Source organism: Gossypium raimondii, chromosome 6 (genome assembly GCF_025698545.1).
Source record: "Gossypium raimondii isolate GPD5lz chromosome 6, ASM2569854v1, whole genome shotgun sequence".
Classification (NCBI taxonomy): Eukaryota; Viridiplantae; Streptophyta; class Magnoliopsida; order Malvales; family Malvaceae; genus Gossypium; species Gossypium raimondii.
The window spans coordinates 12,040,172-12,057,062 of NC_068570.1; the positions used below are offsets into that span (position 1 = coordinate 12,040,172).

A 16,891-nucleotide genomic window follows, 5' to 3' on the forward strand; every position below is an offset into this window, starting at 1 on the left:
TTAATTACTCGATTTCGAACCGAATTAATCGATAATCAAAATTTGAAAAAATCATTAACTGATCTTCAACTAAACTAAATTTACCCACAGATCAATTGACAGAATTAGATCGGTTCGATCGATTAATTTAATTTTAGCTTAAAGTCGAGTGATGACATGATGATCAAATTGTTATGAATGGATAACTTGTGTAACTGTTACCTAGCAATTGAAACTTCGGTAACCAAAACGCAACCTTAAATAAACGAAGGGATCATTTTTGTAATTTCAAAGCTAGGTGGGAAACTACAAACTAGTGTTGAAGTTGCAGAGCAGCTAATCAAGAAAGACAATTTTTATACATAAATATTGGTTGATAAGATCACAAGAATCAAAACGTTAGCGCAGCAATGGCGTACCCAAGCATGGGAGAAGCCCACAGAAGAATCACAGATTACCTAAACAAGTTCTGCGACGCCGTTTCGTACCAAGATGTAGCTTCCCTTGCTCAGCTCTTTTCCTTCTCCTCCAACTCACCTTCTCTCCTTTCCCTTGCTGACGCCCTAAACTTCTTCCAGGTCTATCTCTCTTCTTCTTTTCTTGTTCTTGTTATCTATTGTTTAAGGAGTCATAGGAAATTTGTCAAATTTTGAATATTTTCCGCTTTTTCTTTGTGATAGGATGCTAATAGATTGATAAAACAATCGGATAAGTTTTCCCAGTTTGGTGAGATTTTGGCCCCGCTTTTTCGTTCTTTGCAAAGCTACAGACTTGGAAACTTGGTTGAAGCCTACCATGCGTTTGAAAAATTTGCAAAGTAATTTACTTTTTTCCGTTTATTTTTTTTTAGGTTTTCAAGATACTGTTCAGTCTTTTCTTTAATTAATTAGAGAGGCTTATGCAATGTGGTAATTGTTGGAATCTTGTAATGGCAGTGCTTTTATTCAGGAGTTTCGAAATTGGGAATCAGCGTGGGCATTGGAGGCTTTGTATGCTATTGCTTATGAAATTAGGGTTCTTGCTGAAAGGGTATATTGATGGCAAAACCTTGTAGTTTATGGTTTCTCATAAAACAATTTGAATTTTATGTAAATTGAGTTTGGGATATTGTAATTGTAGGCTGATAGAGAGTTGTCTTCTAATGGAAAGTCCCCTGAGAAGTTGAAAGGAGCTGGCTCATTCCTTATGAAAGTATTTGGTGTTCTCGCTGTAGGTTCTTTTGTCTTCTAAAAATACTTTATCTGCCTATTATCAAGTTGTTTAGACTTCATTTGCTGAATTAATTGCCATTGTTCCTAATTGTTGGTTCTGACACATGGATTCCAGGGAAAAGGCCCAAAACGTGTCGGAGCATTATATGTGACTTGCCAACTGTTTAAAATCTACTTCAAGGTGATATTTATGTTTCTTCTAACTTAGCTTTCTGCTTTGCACATAATATTTTGGCTTGCTGTTCTATATTTATGGTGAATTTGGTTTTGGAAAATGGATTGAATGCTTAGAACTAGGTATGAGGTTAAGAAGCATTTTAAGATTTTTCTCTGCCCCCGGCCTAGGATATTGTGTTCTCTTTCCCCACCATGCACAACAAAAGAAATTCAAATGATTTTCCATCCCAACATCAGTTATGAGTATCTTCTTTTTTGAGCTGAGAAAGGCACAATTGACTATGCTGCGTATGAACATTAAATTTTATTTTGCAGCTTGGTACAGTACACCTCTGTCGAAGTGTAATAAGAAGTATTGAAACTGCTCGTATTTTTGACTTTGAAGAATTTCCTAGAAGAGACAAGGTAAATCTTTTATCTTCCCCCTGGAATTTTCCATTTGTACAAACGGCAATCCATTTGATGAATGCTTCCTCCTTTTCCAGGTCACCTACATGTATTACACTGGGCGTTTGGAAGTTTTTAATGAAAATTTTCCTGCTGTAAGTGATCTAATTTCCATGGAGAAAGCTTTCCTTCTTTCCTTTTGAGATATAAACTTCATTTGTGATTGTGTTTCGTGTGTTTGTCTAGCATGATTAATCATTTAGACTTGGGACCCTGCTTATATCTAGCACCCGAGCTTCTCATTACTAATTTTATCTGGTTTTAAGAGTGAGAAGAAATCCAATATAATGGGAACTTACTCTTTGTCTTATATGCTGTTTGACTGGGCAGGCTGACCATAAATTATCATATGCCTTGACACATTGCAACCCTCTTAGAGAAGCAAATATAAGGTTTGTTTATGTGTGCTTTTGGTATATATATCTTGCATCTGCATGGTACAGAAGCCATAATAACTGCCTTATTAAAAGTTGTAGCTGCATTGATCATTTTGATGTCTAATGTGGCATTTGACAACTAGGTGAAAATTTTCCTCTTTTAATGTAACTGCCTCAAACACATATGCTTCAAATTTATTTCATTTCAACTAGTATTTCTAATCTATTTCTTGACGATTTTTCTACTTATCATTAATGTCATTCTGTTTTTTTTTTTTTCCTCTCAATTTATTATATTCATGGAAGTATCAAAATTGATCCGAACTAGTTGTGGATGAAGTTAATTTTTCTTTCAGTATTAAAAGAACTCCTTTAATATTCATACAAAGTGATTTCTATCTTCAATGTAATCCAAAATCCCAGTTGTGGATTCTTTGACGTTAGAGGTTGGAAAATGATAGAACTGTAGTAACATCGTCATCATTCAAATTCACTGGATAAATATAAATCAATGCTAAACTGTCGAGCAACTTGTTTTACATAATCTTACTTCTGCATCAAACTTTGACATGAGGTAGCAGGTTAAGTCTAGTTTTTAGCATTTCTTGCTTCTTATTTGGTTTGATTTTTGTAGGATGATATTGAAATACTTGATACCAGTCAAGCTTTCATTGGGCATCTTACCTAAAACTTGCCTCCTAGAGAAGTATAACCTCCTTGAGGTACAGTTTCTCTCTTATTGTACTAATTTTTCTTTCTATGTAGTCCTTACTTACATCTAGATGCTTTATACTCTTGCCTTTTTTTGGAGATGTATATATGGTGTGATTTAATATTAAAGGGAACAAAAGAAAATCAGATGAATGAAAAAGGAAAATTGCATATATTTTCTAAAAGCTTTGGCTATTGTTTCAATGCATCAAATTAGTAATTAGAAATGGTTGTATTTGCAGTACAATGATGTTGTAAAAGCTCTAAAAAGGGGTGATCTCCGTCTTCTTCGGCATGCTCTCCAAGAACATGAAGACCAGTAAGTTTATCTTCCACAATTCTGTTAATAATGAAATCACCTTGTTAAGACTGATCTATCTATTTCGCCCCATCTATAAGGTTTTTGAGATCTGGTGTGTACCTTGTCCTGGAGAAGCTCGAGCTCCAAGTTTACCAAAGATTGGTCAAAAAAATGTAAGTGCTTTACACGAAATGACCCTTCATGATATTTTGAATCGTTGCTGCTCATAATATTGACTCTGAACATTCTCATCTCATAGTTACTTCATCCAAAAGCAAAAGGACCCAAGCAAAGCTCACCAGTTGAAGTTGGAAGTAATTGTCAAAGCATTGAAATGGCTTGAGATGGACATGGATCTAGACGAGGTATGTATTTTCCGATTACAGTCTTCCCTACAGTTGTGTTTGGTAATGAGAATTTACCATTCCTTTTTGTTCCATTTTGCAGGTTGAGTGTATAATGACCATTCTTATATACAAAAATCTTGTGAAAGGGTACTTTGCTCACAAGAGCAAAGTGGTAGTTTTAAGCAAGCAAGACCCTTTCCCCAAATTAAATGGAAAGCCTGTTAACTCATAAACATAATTCTCTGTAGTGGTAATATAGAAGTTAAAACTTTTGAGCTTTGATGATTATATGCAGGCTAGTTTGATAGTAAAATGATGAATTTAATAGAGAAATGGACCTTTCAGTGTATTAACCATTCCTTTTAGGCCTAGCTAAATCATCAATAGAAAGCTTTTTTGGCCGTTTTCCTTATCTTGTTGTTTAATGACCTCAGGAATAAACTTTTACTCAATTGATTGTAATAAAAAAAATAGAGATTTAGATAATTATTTAATTTTAATTCCATTGACTTTATTTATTTATACTGAAGTCATAAGTCAACCTATACATACCTCAATATAGTAACTTTTGTTTATATTATACAACAATTTATGCATGAATATGAGCAAATTATTCACTAAGGATGAAAATGATGCAATTTTAATATAATTACAAACGGTAAAATTTACCTTTGAAGAATGGAAAAGGTGGAAAATTGATAACAAATTTACATTTCTTTTATCTCGGTGCTTTAAGTATACCATTCGTTTTATTAGTACTCCAGGTTTGAACCATTATAGAACCTGGTGATATCGACCCCCTCCAAGTAAACTCAGAACTACAATCGATAACTGAACATGCTCCTTTAGCATTTGTTGTACTGGAAGAGGATTAAGTCTAGAAAATAGAAGAAAAGGATCAAATGTGGAAACAAATTTCTTAGCAGCTGACTTCATCTGCAAGTTCACAAAACAGGCAATACATAATCAGCTTAGGCATACTATGTAGCTTTTACATGTTTATTTTGGGTTATTTAGGCTTGCGATGCAATTTAAACATCTTTTGGTGCAAAGTTTGTAAAGAAAGGTAATCCCAGCAGTATCAGTATGTGATGGTAGATTGTTACACAAAACATGAATACCTGTATGTTCTTGTTAGGAGAACCAAAGTTGCAAAGCCCGCCATGACTACGACTTTAATCACCTGACGTAAAGAAAAGGAAAAAGAAAATTAGCAGTGACATTTTGCACAAAGAAGCTCATTCACAAATTATTTATATCTCTACTATACTATAAGGTATTAGATGACGACAACAACAACGAAGAGACTACAATAACAGGATGATTCAAATTTCAATGGAATTCTAAATATTAAATGGAGGAGAATTTTTTGTCATTTCGGTAGATATTAATTAATTGCAGATCATTGCAAATATGCATCCATGACCATAAACTAATTGTTTGGTCACATTATGATCTTGTCCAGCTGCTATAAACACTCATTAGAAAACCATGCTATAATTCTTAAGACTTTTTGAACAACAATGAAGCAATAAAAACATTGCCATTTGATCATAATACTAGTCTCATCTGTTCATAAAAGCTATATCATACAATTTTGGTGTTAACTAAGATCCTTGTGTAAGTTTTTTTGGTGTCTAGTTTTATGGTGTTTCATATGGTCCTTGTGTTAGTTATTTTGATGCTTAAATGTATATGTTTGTTTTAGATGCTATTTCACTGATATTTTGGTGTTTAGATGTGTTGAGCTTTTTGTTTGTTCCCTCACTAGCTCTATGCTAAAAAGAAATCATATAAAAGTCGAGGGGAAAATATGAAGGCTTTGCATTATGACAACCTTCATAGGAAGAAGAACCATTATCTTCTTGCAAGGGAAAATATATCTTGTTACTTCAATAGCAAAGCAAAAAATATAACCTTTCCAAAAGGTCCAATGGATTCCTCAGGATTCATGGAAGTCTCAACCCTTCGTACTAACTTTTCAGAAGTCTTCCCATCTTCATTCTCCACAACAGCAGTGCCAGCATCAGCATCATTAGCCTGAAAATAACAAGCAAATTTGAAGACATTTGAACAAATTTAATCAGGTGACCCTTTTCCCTGCAACATATAGTTTATAAGCAGGCTGCTATTTTACCAAACCAAGAACTTGATATATATGTATATGTATATGTATATGTATATGTATATGTATATGTATATGTATATGTATATGTATATGTATGTATCCTAGAGTGATAATAGTAGTTTAGACCATCTGAATACAGATGCATCAGAAAAATCCAGCCTTGCATTATGTCCACTAAGGAAGGATGACAAACTTAATATATGTATATATGGTTTTAACTGTGTTATTCTGAACTGTTCCTTCATAAGCGGTGTATCCCAAAAAGGGAAACAAATTAGTATCTTATTTGTAACATCTGCTAAGGTATATATTCAGTACAATGCTTGACACAGTGACAATATTGGTTCCTTAAGCCTTTTATTCCATCAAGATGCATTTTTCATCTTGTATGCTACAGAAGGATTACTCAATATTGATAGTTATATTTCCGAACATGAGCTCAAGCATGGTAATATATATGTAAAGCCTTGCAGTTAATCAGATAGAACATAATTTGCAGTAAAACATGATAAATGTAAGTGACTTGAGATAATAAAATTAATTTATCCAATATTAGTAAAACCTTAAGAAAATATGGGATATCTTACAAACCTCTCCTGTGCTTTTTGGATCACAAGAACTCAAATTTATTTGGTGGGTATTTGCTTCATCGCAAAAACCTCCCATTTGATCCATTGTTTGTTTGGCCCCAGTTGTTATGCATGAGCATTTCGCTTCACCTGGAAATATCCAGAGGCCAGAGCTACCAATGGAACAATGGTGATTACTCCAAATAGCCACTGATTTTCGTTTTCCATTTGAAGTTCCTTCAGCTTCTCGTGGATCCTTTTGAAAATTTTCTTCTCTACCCTCCTTTGTTACCGATTTTCTTCTAGAGTGTTGCTTTGCAGAAAACAGGTTCCAAGATTGGTTACCTTTTGAATACTTGTCAAAGATTCTTTGAGAAAATTCGCCTTTTTCTGTTATTGATGCTCTCTTGAAATCTTTGGAATATTTCTTCTCTTCCTTCACAACACTTTCTCTTTGTTTAACTTTAAATTTATCCTTCAACTGCTCACTTTCTTTGGATGGTGCAGCCCCATATATAGGTTCCACTGAACCAAATGTCTGCACTTTTTCCCTATTGATTGTTCCTAATGTTACCTTTGGCGGTTTGATCTTTTCTGTCTCAGCTTCATTGAGATGTGAATTTACTAGAAAAGAGTTGGCTCCTATCTTTCTCGTCTGAGATATTTTCGGTGGTGGTTTAATAGAAGGTCTCACATCCTGCCACAGATCAAGTTCCAGTGATCATAATCATGTGTCTAAGTTGCAATAACAAATAGACAATTTTAAGCAACATGCTCACTTTACCTGATATAGACTACCCTCAAATGCATTTATCATGTTCTTTACATTGCTATGGCCTTTCTCTGCAGGTCTCGGCTTCTTCGAGTTATTGCGCTTCTCTAGTTCTGAAGGAACTGAATCCTGGTGAAATATTTAACTCAGTTAAATGGACATGTCTGATGCTTTTCATTTCTGTCATTCTAAATATTCAAATGAAATGAAAATTAAGAAAGCTCAAGGCTTTTAGTGAAGATCAAAAGGTTTTTACTGTAATGCTAAGTAATCCTTAACTGTGCTCTTTTGCTTCTGAATAGAACTTCTGTTTCTGCTAGTGATATCGAAATTGGCATCCTTGGCGTTGTTTAAGGGGACAGACACTTGATTGGCTTCATTGGCTAGCAATCCACTTCGGAATGAACTTTCTTTTGATCCTTCAGAAGAGGCAACACTTAAATACATCAAGAAAAAGGCCTTCTAGGATTGATTAAGTGTTACGAAAATTGAGTACGCAATATCAAACCTGAAACTTCACTATAACTAACAGAAGCCTTGTTGGGACTTCCATGACCGCTATCACGAAGCTCTTCATGCTGATTCTTTGAGTTATTATGCTTCTCTAGTTCTGAAGGAACTGAATCCTGGTAAAACATACAACTCAGTTAGATGGACATCTCTGTCATTCTAAATATCCATATGAAATGAACATTAAGAAAACTTGAGGCTTTTGTTATTGAAGAGAAAAAGGGTTTTTAGTGTAATGCTAAGTAACCCTTAACTGTGCTCTTTTGCTTCTGAATAGAATAACTTCTGTCTCTGTTGTCGATATCAAATTTGGCATCCTTGGGGTTGTTTAAGGGGACAGACAGTTGACTGGCTTCACTAAAACTAACAGAAGCATTTTTGGGACTTCCATGGCCACTATTACAAAGCTCTTCATGTTTCTTCTTCAGTGCAGATTCCCTCTGAAAATGATCTCAGAAATACATAACTTAGTAGCGCCACGGAAAGGAATAAGGTTTATCAGGATACCATAGGCATGCATTTTACCAAACAGCTTAATGCAGTGCATCCCATATTACTGGCATATGGTTTAATGCACACATAAAAGGAATCTTGTAGGATCAGTCATTTATTGCATCAAAAGGAAAGCAAGGGAAAAAGAATACCATTATCCGAATTCGCTGGCGCTCTTCTTCATTGAGGAAAAACTGCAACTTCATATGAACATGCCCACCTCCTTCAAGGTGAAATATGTCATCCCAAACACCTTTCTCAACCACCAATCTGGTTTCAAGTCCTGCCCCATGCCATAGCTTTTTCACTCAGACTAACTCTTAATATTCTAAATGCTTATGGAAAATGAAAAGGCACAAACCTGCATGAGAAATCTCGTTTCCCTCTGCATCTTGTATTGTTATAATCAAATTGTCACGAAGGGTTGTCAATGGACTGAGCAATAGCAAAACATGTTGGAATTCAATAGCAAAATTCACAACTTTAAAACACAGCAAAATCAAAGGATGTCAAAACAAAGTTTAGAGTCATTACAATGAGAATTCCCCTTTGTCCCAAGTCTGGTACTCTATTTTTCCCTTGGAAACTGCGTTATGAAGATGAACTTACTGGTAAAATTTTCTTCTCACAGTGTATAGAATATAGCCATTCAAGATGAGAAAATTTGGACATGAAAGTGTTGATTGGTTTACCTTTTATTGATACTTTTGATGATGATGATGATGATGATGATGATGATGAATGGAGGCCCTTGAAATCCAGAACTGAAATGAATTCAATGAGGGAAGTCTTGAAAAAGGAGTATGAACTTCAACTGCCATATTGGAATTACATTTAAGACAAAACTTGGTACCTGAAACTTGGATGGTTCCTGGCATTTGAGAGGAATCTTTTCTGTGAGACTAGAAAAGCAGAGATGATGATGATAAGAGGGATTAACCAGGGACTAAAACTAGCATTATCATGTCAAATTTGATAATTTGAAAGGATAGCTTAAAAGGAAAACATTGTTTATCAGGAAGAGGACGTTTTCTGGATATGAATGTGTATAACATATGTATGCTCAATTTTTTTCAAAAGAAATTCAAATTGAAAAAATACATATGTGGCTGGACTTGAAGGCAAGGTTACATAAAGGGCCCCACTACTTCAAAATTATTTATGACTCATCTATAAAGCAGGGAAATGGGGGCAGTCGATCTCTATCCTTTGTCTCACATAGAGCCAATTGGTCCAGTTGCTTGCTGGTCCTTATTACCCTCTATCAAGGCAACTAACTTAGCAGGAGCAATAAGTAACTATCTCTCTCTATATTTTGGGGGAAAAAAAAAAGGAATATGGGTTTAGATTGGACAAACCCATAGAGATTCTGCATGAATAAATTGCTTGGAAACAGCCTTATCTTCAATTCTTTTCTTGATTTTCTTCAGGATCATTAGGTTTGAGTTTTCCATTCTCTGCTGATATTCAGGAATGGAGTCCAAAACCTTCACAGATAGTGCAACAACCGGAAAACATTGGTGGTTTGTCATTACCTCAAGGAGTTGTCTCTGGAGCAAAAGATAAATCTGCTTTTGTTTCACTCTGTTTGTTATCCGCATTGCTTCAACTCTTCTTCCTTCCTTGCCTTTGCAAACATATATGCTGCAACAGGAAGAAAGAAGGTCAGACAATCTATGTTACTGGGACCTAAATGTAAGTGTCACATACACATGTATGTTTTATTTTTTTAAAGCTTTTGATAGTACTTGGAATGTATTGTGAGTTAAAAATAAATATGTCAATAAAAATGAATAGTTAGAATAACATAACTACTCGAAAATCAAGCAAAGAGGGAAAAGAATAATCTCTTTGTTGAGAATGACTTCTAAAAGCTTAAATAATAAATAATTCATTCAAAATTATTAACAGCAAATTTTGAGAATAAAAGGAAAGATGAAAAAGTTTTGGACGTTAGACATGAAGAACTGAGAGAAAATTAAATTAAACATATTTGGCGAGAACACAATTTTCATATCATATAAGTTTTGTGTTAATTACATATAGTTAATTGTAAACTTAATTGTGGTTATTATTATTATTTTATAAAGATGAAATTATCACCCTTATTCTATTTGAATGGTCCAAATTTATCATTTAAATTTTTAACTAGTATAATTTTATCTCTAGTTCATCTGTAAGTGTTGAGAAATATTTGAAAAATGTTGGCGGGTTAGAAATTAGTTTATATATTCAAAGTAATAATATAGACATTAAAAGACAAGACCAATCGAGAAACAAACTACAATGTGATATTATATTTGGTAAAATTAAAATTAAAAACTATCTTTTATTATTAAAATAAATGAGGTTTTCATCGTTAAGAATAAGGGATATTTGAAAACAACATATCCCACATTATTAAAGGTGGATTTGGATGGACAGTGCATTTACCTATTATTAGTGTAAAAATAGCAGTGATAGTGAAATTAGATATTATAACGATATTATAACGTGAGATAAAAAGTAAACTAAACGCACCACACTGCATCCCACTACCCATCCAAACCCACCCTTAGTCAGGTCTTTAAATTTTTGCTTATAAACGGTAACAATTCAATAAATTTGTTAATGTTTATTGAGAGGATCGACTCAAATTGTTGAATTTGCTCCGCACAATTTTTCTAATGATATTAAAAATAAATAATATAAAAATTATTACATTTTAAAACCATTTATAAATATTTTTAATAATATAAAATTTTAAAATAATATATTAAAATTACATAGAAACGATATTTTGAAGTTTAATTTTACATTTTAGCGTAGTGAATCCCTTCTTTAAATTCTTTATGAAATTAGAAAATTTTATTATTTTGTTCATGTTTATTAATTGCAAAATAAATAAAAAAGTAAATATTTTTTTCGTTAATGGGTGAAGCTTCATTCATTCAAGACAAGATAAAAAAGAGTTCAATGATTTCAAACCAGATACAAGAAAGTAAATTAAAAAAAGAAAAAGGCAAGCAAAACAATAAGCAAACAAAAGAAAGAAAAGCACAAAACCCTGCAATGAGAACGGGCGTGGATATGGGCTTGAACACAAAGCTTAAGAAGACGACCTAGATGGTGAAGGGTTAGGAATGGACTAACAAGGGTGTAGGCACAAATTGGGCTACGAAAGGCCCAAAGCCCCACAATGAAGACCTTTGGAAGATTACTCATGAGAAAGACAAGAGGGTAGTGGCTAATAAAGACAAAGCCAATTGAGCTGAGAGCTGAATTTGAATACGACTGATACATATATATAAATAACTAATTTTGGTTAGCCTTGAACTATTTTACAACTGTCCAAATTTCCTATGGTTAGTTACATGACCTAAGCCAAATATATTGAAGGAATGTAATAAATTCTTATCAAAATGAAATTCAATTTTTCTTTCTTTCAATTCTCTTTTCTTCTCTTTTGAAATTTCTCATTCTTCACCAAACTTGAGTCCACTACTTGGATTCATAACAAATTGGTATCAAAGCTTTATCTATTCACACCAACTTAGGTAAAAACAAAAATAAGTAGATTAGGTGTAGAGTGTGCCTCGTATTTTCAGAGAAATAGATGGCAATGTTGCGACAAGGAGGATCACAACGTCACGACTCGGGACGTCACAACGTGTTCTTTTATTTGGCAACCGCATTTTAAACTTCAAGCAAGACTTCTTCTCCTAATTAGACTCTAATTATTCTAGGGATATTTTAGTTTGATTAGAATTCTAATCTTAGCCTATCTAAAGGGGTCATTGTAACCCTATTTTGTTAAGCCAATCAAGATGTACTCGTAGGCCTTTTTTTTAGGGTGACAAGATGTAATCGCATATTAGTTTTGGTGAGAGTTTCGTGGTTATTATGAAGAGTATTTTATACCCTTTTTATGAGTACCCTATGAGGTTTAGGGTTTTGTTTACTAGTTTACTCTTTGGAATTTTGAGTTTTTTTATTTGGGGTTTTGAGTAATGTAAAGGATGTACATTTAGGTTATTTTCTCCATATTGCACTCGTGTTTGTTTACTCTTTAGTGAAAAGTCGAAGCCTTCTTTTTCCGTGGTTTTTCCCTCTTTGAGGGTTTTCTACGTAAAACATTTGTGTTCGTTCTTCTCCACTTTTACTACTTTGTTATTTATACAGGTTGATCCCCAACAAACAAATATTAAAGCTAAAATTCAGCTTCCGTAGATTGACTCGTTCAGTGGCACAACAACGTCTTTGAATATTGAGAAGTTTTATAGACCACAAATTTTAGTTTCTGGCAATTTCGAATAATTACAGAGGTAGCTGATGTGGCCGAGCACAAGGATGATGATTCTTTGTTCTCCACATATAATTCAATTGACGTTGGAGTCGTGTTAGATGTCAGACATGTGCCTGATTTAGAGAAGAATATTATCCCCTTTTGGTTTTAAAGACTCGAATGGTTCGCAGAGGGTTACAGTCAACGTGGAGAGAGTTAATGTTTTCTCTCATGTTTGGGTATTATTGACCCTTGCTACATTATACAACTTTGATTTGAAAACTAGGAGTCTTTTAGTTTCCAAGTTCGAGCATGGTTTAGACTTGGTTAAAATTCTGCAAAATTTGAGTTTGGCCCGTGACGGGGCATGAAAAATGAGGTATGATAAATACGAGTCAAGATGGAAATTTGTGGGGTGTGCCTTGTATTTCTATAGAAATAGATGGAAACATCGTGATGAGGAGGATCATGACATCGTGGCTTGGGACGTCATGACGAGGCAAAAACAACGTCACGATGTGTTCTCCTATTTGGCAACTACGTTTTAGACTTCAAGCAGAACTTGTTCTCCTAAGTAGACTTTAATTGTTCCTGGGATATTTTAGTATGATTAGAACTCTAATCTTAGCCTATTTAAAGGGGTCATTGTATCCCTATTTTGTTAAGCTAATCAAGATGTGCTCGTAGCCTCTTTTCTTTAAGGACGACAAGGTGTAGTCACATATTAGTTTTGGTGAGAGTTTCGTGGTAACTATGGAGAGTATTTTATACCTCTTTAGTGAATACCCTACGAGGTTTAGGGTTTTATTTACCAATTTTCTCTTTGGGATTTTGAGCTTTGTATTCGGAGTTTTGAGTAATGTACATGTTGTACATTTAGGTTATCTTCTCCATATTGTACTCTCATTTGTTTACTCTTTAGTGAAAAGCTGAAGCCTTCTTTGCCAGTGGTTTTTCTCTTTTTGAGGGTTTTCCATGTAAAATATCTGTGTTCGTCTTTCTCCACTTTTGCTACTTTGTTGTTTATACAAGTCGATCCCCAACATTAAGACACATGAAACTAGATTAAATCAACTACAAGAACAAGTCACGACTATTCAAAAATAACTTGAAATTATGTAGGCACATGAATAAATAATTCAAAATATGTGGGGGGATCAACAAAAAAGCATTGATACTTGAATAGAAAAGATGGTATAGTAGATGATGCAAAGAAATGAAAAGCTACAGTTTATTGCGACAACTTTAGATGAGAGTATTGTTGGAAAAATGGTTTAAGAAAAATAATTTTATAGCACGTGTTCAAACAGTTTATGAGTAGTGCCAAGTAGCAGTGCCCACTGGTGTCTGGAACTACTCAACTCATAACCTTGCAATATTTAGAGTTGGCAAATTTTGGTAACAAAAATCCTTCGGCTTTGATCTTTGCTAATACTTTGGATGAGTGGAAGCCTGTAACATCACATACCCGACCTAGACGTTATGACTGAATTATGAAAGTTACAATGAAACCCCAAAACTTTGATCACTTCAATTTCAAGAAAAAGTGTTTGTCACAATAACGTATTTGTGTATTTTGAAATATTTGCTTATAGAATTAGTTTATAGAAACCATTTTGCCTTAATTCCTTATTTCGTAAAACACAATGTTCTGATTATATATTTCCAGCAGAAAAATCCCTTAGAGTTATTATTTTTGGGGAAATCATTAAATTCCATAAATCGTTCGACTGGTTTAGTTTATCATAAATCATACTGACTTATCAAAATACTAATCAAAAGTATATTTTGCAAAACCCAAAAACCAAAGTAAATGTCCTGAAATGAAACAATTTAAAAGTCCGTAAAGTTTGTAAACGAAATCCAAAACAAAGTTAAAGTTCAAATAACCGAATCGAGCTTCGGGATCACTACCAAATCCTAAGTTTGAGGATTACCTGAAATATGGTAAATTAACAGAGTGAGCTAAAAAGCTCAGTGTGTGCCTTGGCCCATATACAGAAATCATACAGAACATGCTTATATGTAAATATCAGAATAACAAATCAGAATATAATAATCCTACCTCTATCCACTACACCATCTCCATCCAACCTATCACACCAAATAGGACTACACGAGCCCATCCATCCATCACACCATGTCGTGGTCATATGCCACTCAGCAATTATGTAACTAAGTTGCCATACAAATATTGTGGATATACTGCCAGAAATGCAGTAATACTACCAGAATCACACTTTCTCCAACACATATCATATCCCACCCCAATGGACATGCATTATCATACTAATATGTCATGCAACATATAATCTTATCAAAACAAAAATATGACATGCTCATCAGTGTCATTAATACAAATTTATCACAAAACTTAAACGAAGTTACTAAACATAACCATACTTACTAACATACAATTACATAAAATAACAGTTTTATATACTTACAGAGTACCTAAAGATTTGATTTTAAAATCTTATTCTCGGCCCAAAATGAGCCCTACAAACAGACCAAAATGGGCCTACACGGGTTAATAAGACAGCTCGTGTGGCCCACATGCCCTACTTGATTTGCCTGTGTAATTACACACGTCCGTGTGCTCCACATGGCCAACCACACACTCGTATGGTGCATACGACCTACCACACGGCCGTCTGAAGCAGATTTAGTTCAAAAACAGCTTAAATTTTCAAATTTTTGAGTTTTGAATTGGTTTTTTCGGGTTGAACACACAACTGAATGCTGTTTAAAAGTCGGTACCAAGTAGCAACGATTTCTATACACAACATTCACAACCAAACCCAATTAACACTAATTAACAAAACCAAAATGAGGAATTAACCTTCAAACTACTTCACACAACAGTTCCCAAAAACCTGACGCCTGATCACTTATCCAAAAATTCAGTAGCACCTAAAACACCTAACTCGACGAAGGGTTCACTGCTTCACAATCTGCACCTAATCAAAATCGTAAGAATTAATTAACATTCAATTCAACCCAAACCCTTCAATTCAACCACTTATCACCACACAGACAAACAAGCACCAAAACCTTACCAAATGGGGTCTACCACTTACCAGAAACAACCAAAAAGTTGAAGAAGAAATGTAACACTTAAGGAAGTAACAGAGGGACATGCCAAGAAAAACAAAAATGGCAGCCATGAGGAGATTGCAGTAGAAAAGAAACACGAGAGGAAAAATGTGGCAAGAACAACCAAAGCAAAACAAGAAAATAAAATGAACCAAAGATGATGATGATGGGAGAGGGACGATGGAAAAATAGGGAGATGAACTTGGGAAAGAAAGTTGAGAGAAATTTTAGGAGATAAAATTTTTAAGATAAAAATAAAATATTATAGAATCACCTATATCTTAACAAATCTTATCAACCTCTACCCTAACCAAAAATATTTTCATTACACATATGAAGATTCAAACACAAGACCTTAAGTAGACATCCAAGGCACCCAACCACCAAACCAAACCAAATCACTTGACATAATTTTAACAATTCAAATAAAAGAAAGTTGGGGCGTTACCAAGCCCATCGATGATATCCAAATCATTTATAGCAAGACGTTGAAGATTGGTTAGGAAATAAACTTCCCTGCTTTGAAGAGATTAGATCAGATCAGGTAAACTTGGAAGCATATTGTGACGACCCAATTTTTTTCAATGTCAAAAAATATGGTTTCGGAATCCCGTTTTCATAAATCGAGTGCGTGTAAGAATAAAATAGGAATATGTACGGAATTGATATTGCAATATATTAAAGATTGGTTAAATAATTTAACCAAGGAAATTGTTAATTAAAGCTTAGGGACTAAATTGTAAAAGTCCAATCGCTATTGAGTTTTAATTTAGAAAATACTTGAGGACTTAGTTAGCAATTATCTAAAGGACTAAAATGGTAAATAAACCATTATTTTACTTTGAGATAGTGGGAAATGATGACGATAGTAACTAAATTTTCATAATTGTGATTAATATATATTTATTAAATTAATGAATTAAACTTGATTAATTTAGATTAATTAATAATTAATCTTAAGTATATATAAGTATATATATAATTTAGATTAAAATCACTCATCTTCTTCCTTCAATCGTCCAAACCATTAAAAAGAAAGAAAAACCTCCAAGTTTCTTAATCAACTTTTGGCCATCAATTTATTGTGGTAATCAAGCTAATTCTTTGAATTTTTTATGAAATTGTAATCATAGGAGCTTGATCTAGCTAAATTATGTGTTAATTTCTTAAATTGATAGATGTTTAACATGTTGCCATTAAGAATAACTGATGAAATTAAGCTTGAAATTAGAAGTTATGTAATTGTTAAGTTTAGATTTAGTTGGAGTTGTATTAGAAAATAGCGAGATTAGTTTAGAATTGAAAGTTTAGTTAATTTTGATATTAGAGACTAAATTGAATAAAATAAAAGCTTTCATGAAATTATGCTATAGATAAAAAGTATAATGTTCCTAATGATAGAATATGAAATCAAAGTTTGATTCGATGTTAGATATTAAAAATATAAGTATCTCGAATATAGGGAATAAAATGAATAAAATGAAAAACATGCTTGATATCATGTTTTCAT

The 16,891-nt window shown here is 33.6% G+C and overlaps 2 protein-coding genes across 3 annotated transcripts; one reads left to right on the forward strand and one right to left on the reverse strand.

Annotated features, from left to right (window-relative positions):
• Positions 1-267: 267 nt before the first annotated feature.
• LOC105773308 (enhanced ethylene response protein 5) lies at positions 268-4,036 on the forward strand. The gene is made up of 13 exons (XM_012595079.2): positions 268-557; positions 660-796; positions 915-1,008; positions 1,099-1,188; positions 1,306-1,371; positions 1,683-1,772; positions 1,853-1,909; positions 2,145-2,206; positions 2,826-2,913; positions 3,145-3,221; positions 3,302-3,376; positions 3,463-3,568; positions 3,651-4,036. Exons 1-13 carry the CDS (start codon positions 390-392, stop codon positions 3,780-3,782), a joined length of 1,242 nt encoding a protein of 413 aa, XP_012450533.1. The 5' UTR covers positions 268-389; the 3' UTR covers positions 3,783-4,036.
• A 102-nt stretch (positions 4,037-4,138) lies between these two features.
• Positions 4,139-9,086, reverse strand: LOC105773307 (uncharacterized). 2 transcript variants are annotated; one of them, XM_012595076.2, is made up of 13 exons: positions 8,875-9,085; positions 8,714-8,785; positions 8,556-8,607; positions 8,383-8,456; positions 8,174-8,304; positions 7,784-7,969; positions 7,528-7,645; positions 7,299-7,438; positions 7,032-7,148; positions 6,270-6,944; positions 5,468-5,590; positions 4,672-4,733; positions 4,139-4,486 (listed from the first exon to the last, which is right to left on the reverse strand). In XM_012595076.2, exons 1-13 carry the CDS (start codon positions 8,897-8,899, stop codon positions 4,483-4,485), a joined length of 1,779 nt encoding a protein of 592 aa, XP_012450530.2. In that variant the 5' UTR covers positions 8,900-9,085; the 3' UTR covers positions 4,139-4,482. The 2 variants fall into 2 exon arrangements, with proteins under 2 accessions (XP_012450530.2, XP_052488371.1); XM_052632411.1 differs by lacking the exons at positions 7,299-7,438; positions 7,528-7,645 and having other exon boundaries at positions 8,875-9,086.
• Positions 9,087-16,891: the final 7,805 nt, after the last annotated feature.

What these genes read in the sequence shown, in the direction of transcription:
- LOC105773308 (XM_012595079.2), top strand. Translation starts at nt 390, where the DNA reads ATGGCGTACCCAAGCATGGGAGAAGCCCACAGAAGAATCACAGATTAC. An exon ending in TTAGGGTTCTTGCTGAAAGG is followed by an intron (nt 1,009 to 1,098) that starts GTATATTGATGG and finishes TTGTAATTGTAG; the next exon opens with GCTGATAGAGAGTTGTCTTC. An exon ending in TTAATGAAAATTTTCCTGCT is followed by an intron (nt 1,910 to 2,144) that starts GTAAGTGATCTA and finishes TTGACTGGGCAG; the next exon opens with GCTGACCATAAATTATCATA.
- LOC105773307 (XM_012595076.2), bottom strand. Translation starts at nt 8,899, where the DNA reads ATGCCAGGAACCATCCAAGTTTCAG. An exon ending in ATCCAAAAAGCACAGGAGAG is followed by an intron (nt 5,591 to 6,269) that starts GTTTGTAAGATA and finishes TGTTATTTTCAG; the next exon opens with GCTAATGATGCTGATGCTGG. An exon ending in CCATTGGACCTTTTGGAAAG is followed by an intron (nt 4,734 to 5,467) that starts GTTATATTTTTT and finishes TCTTTACGTCAG; the next exon opens with GTGATTAAAGTCGTAGTCAT.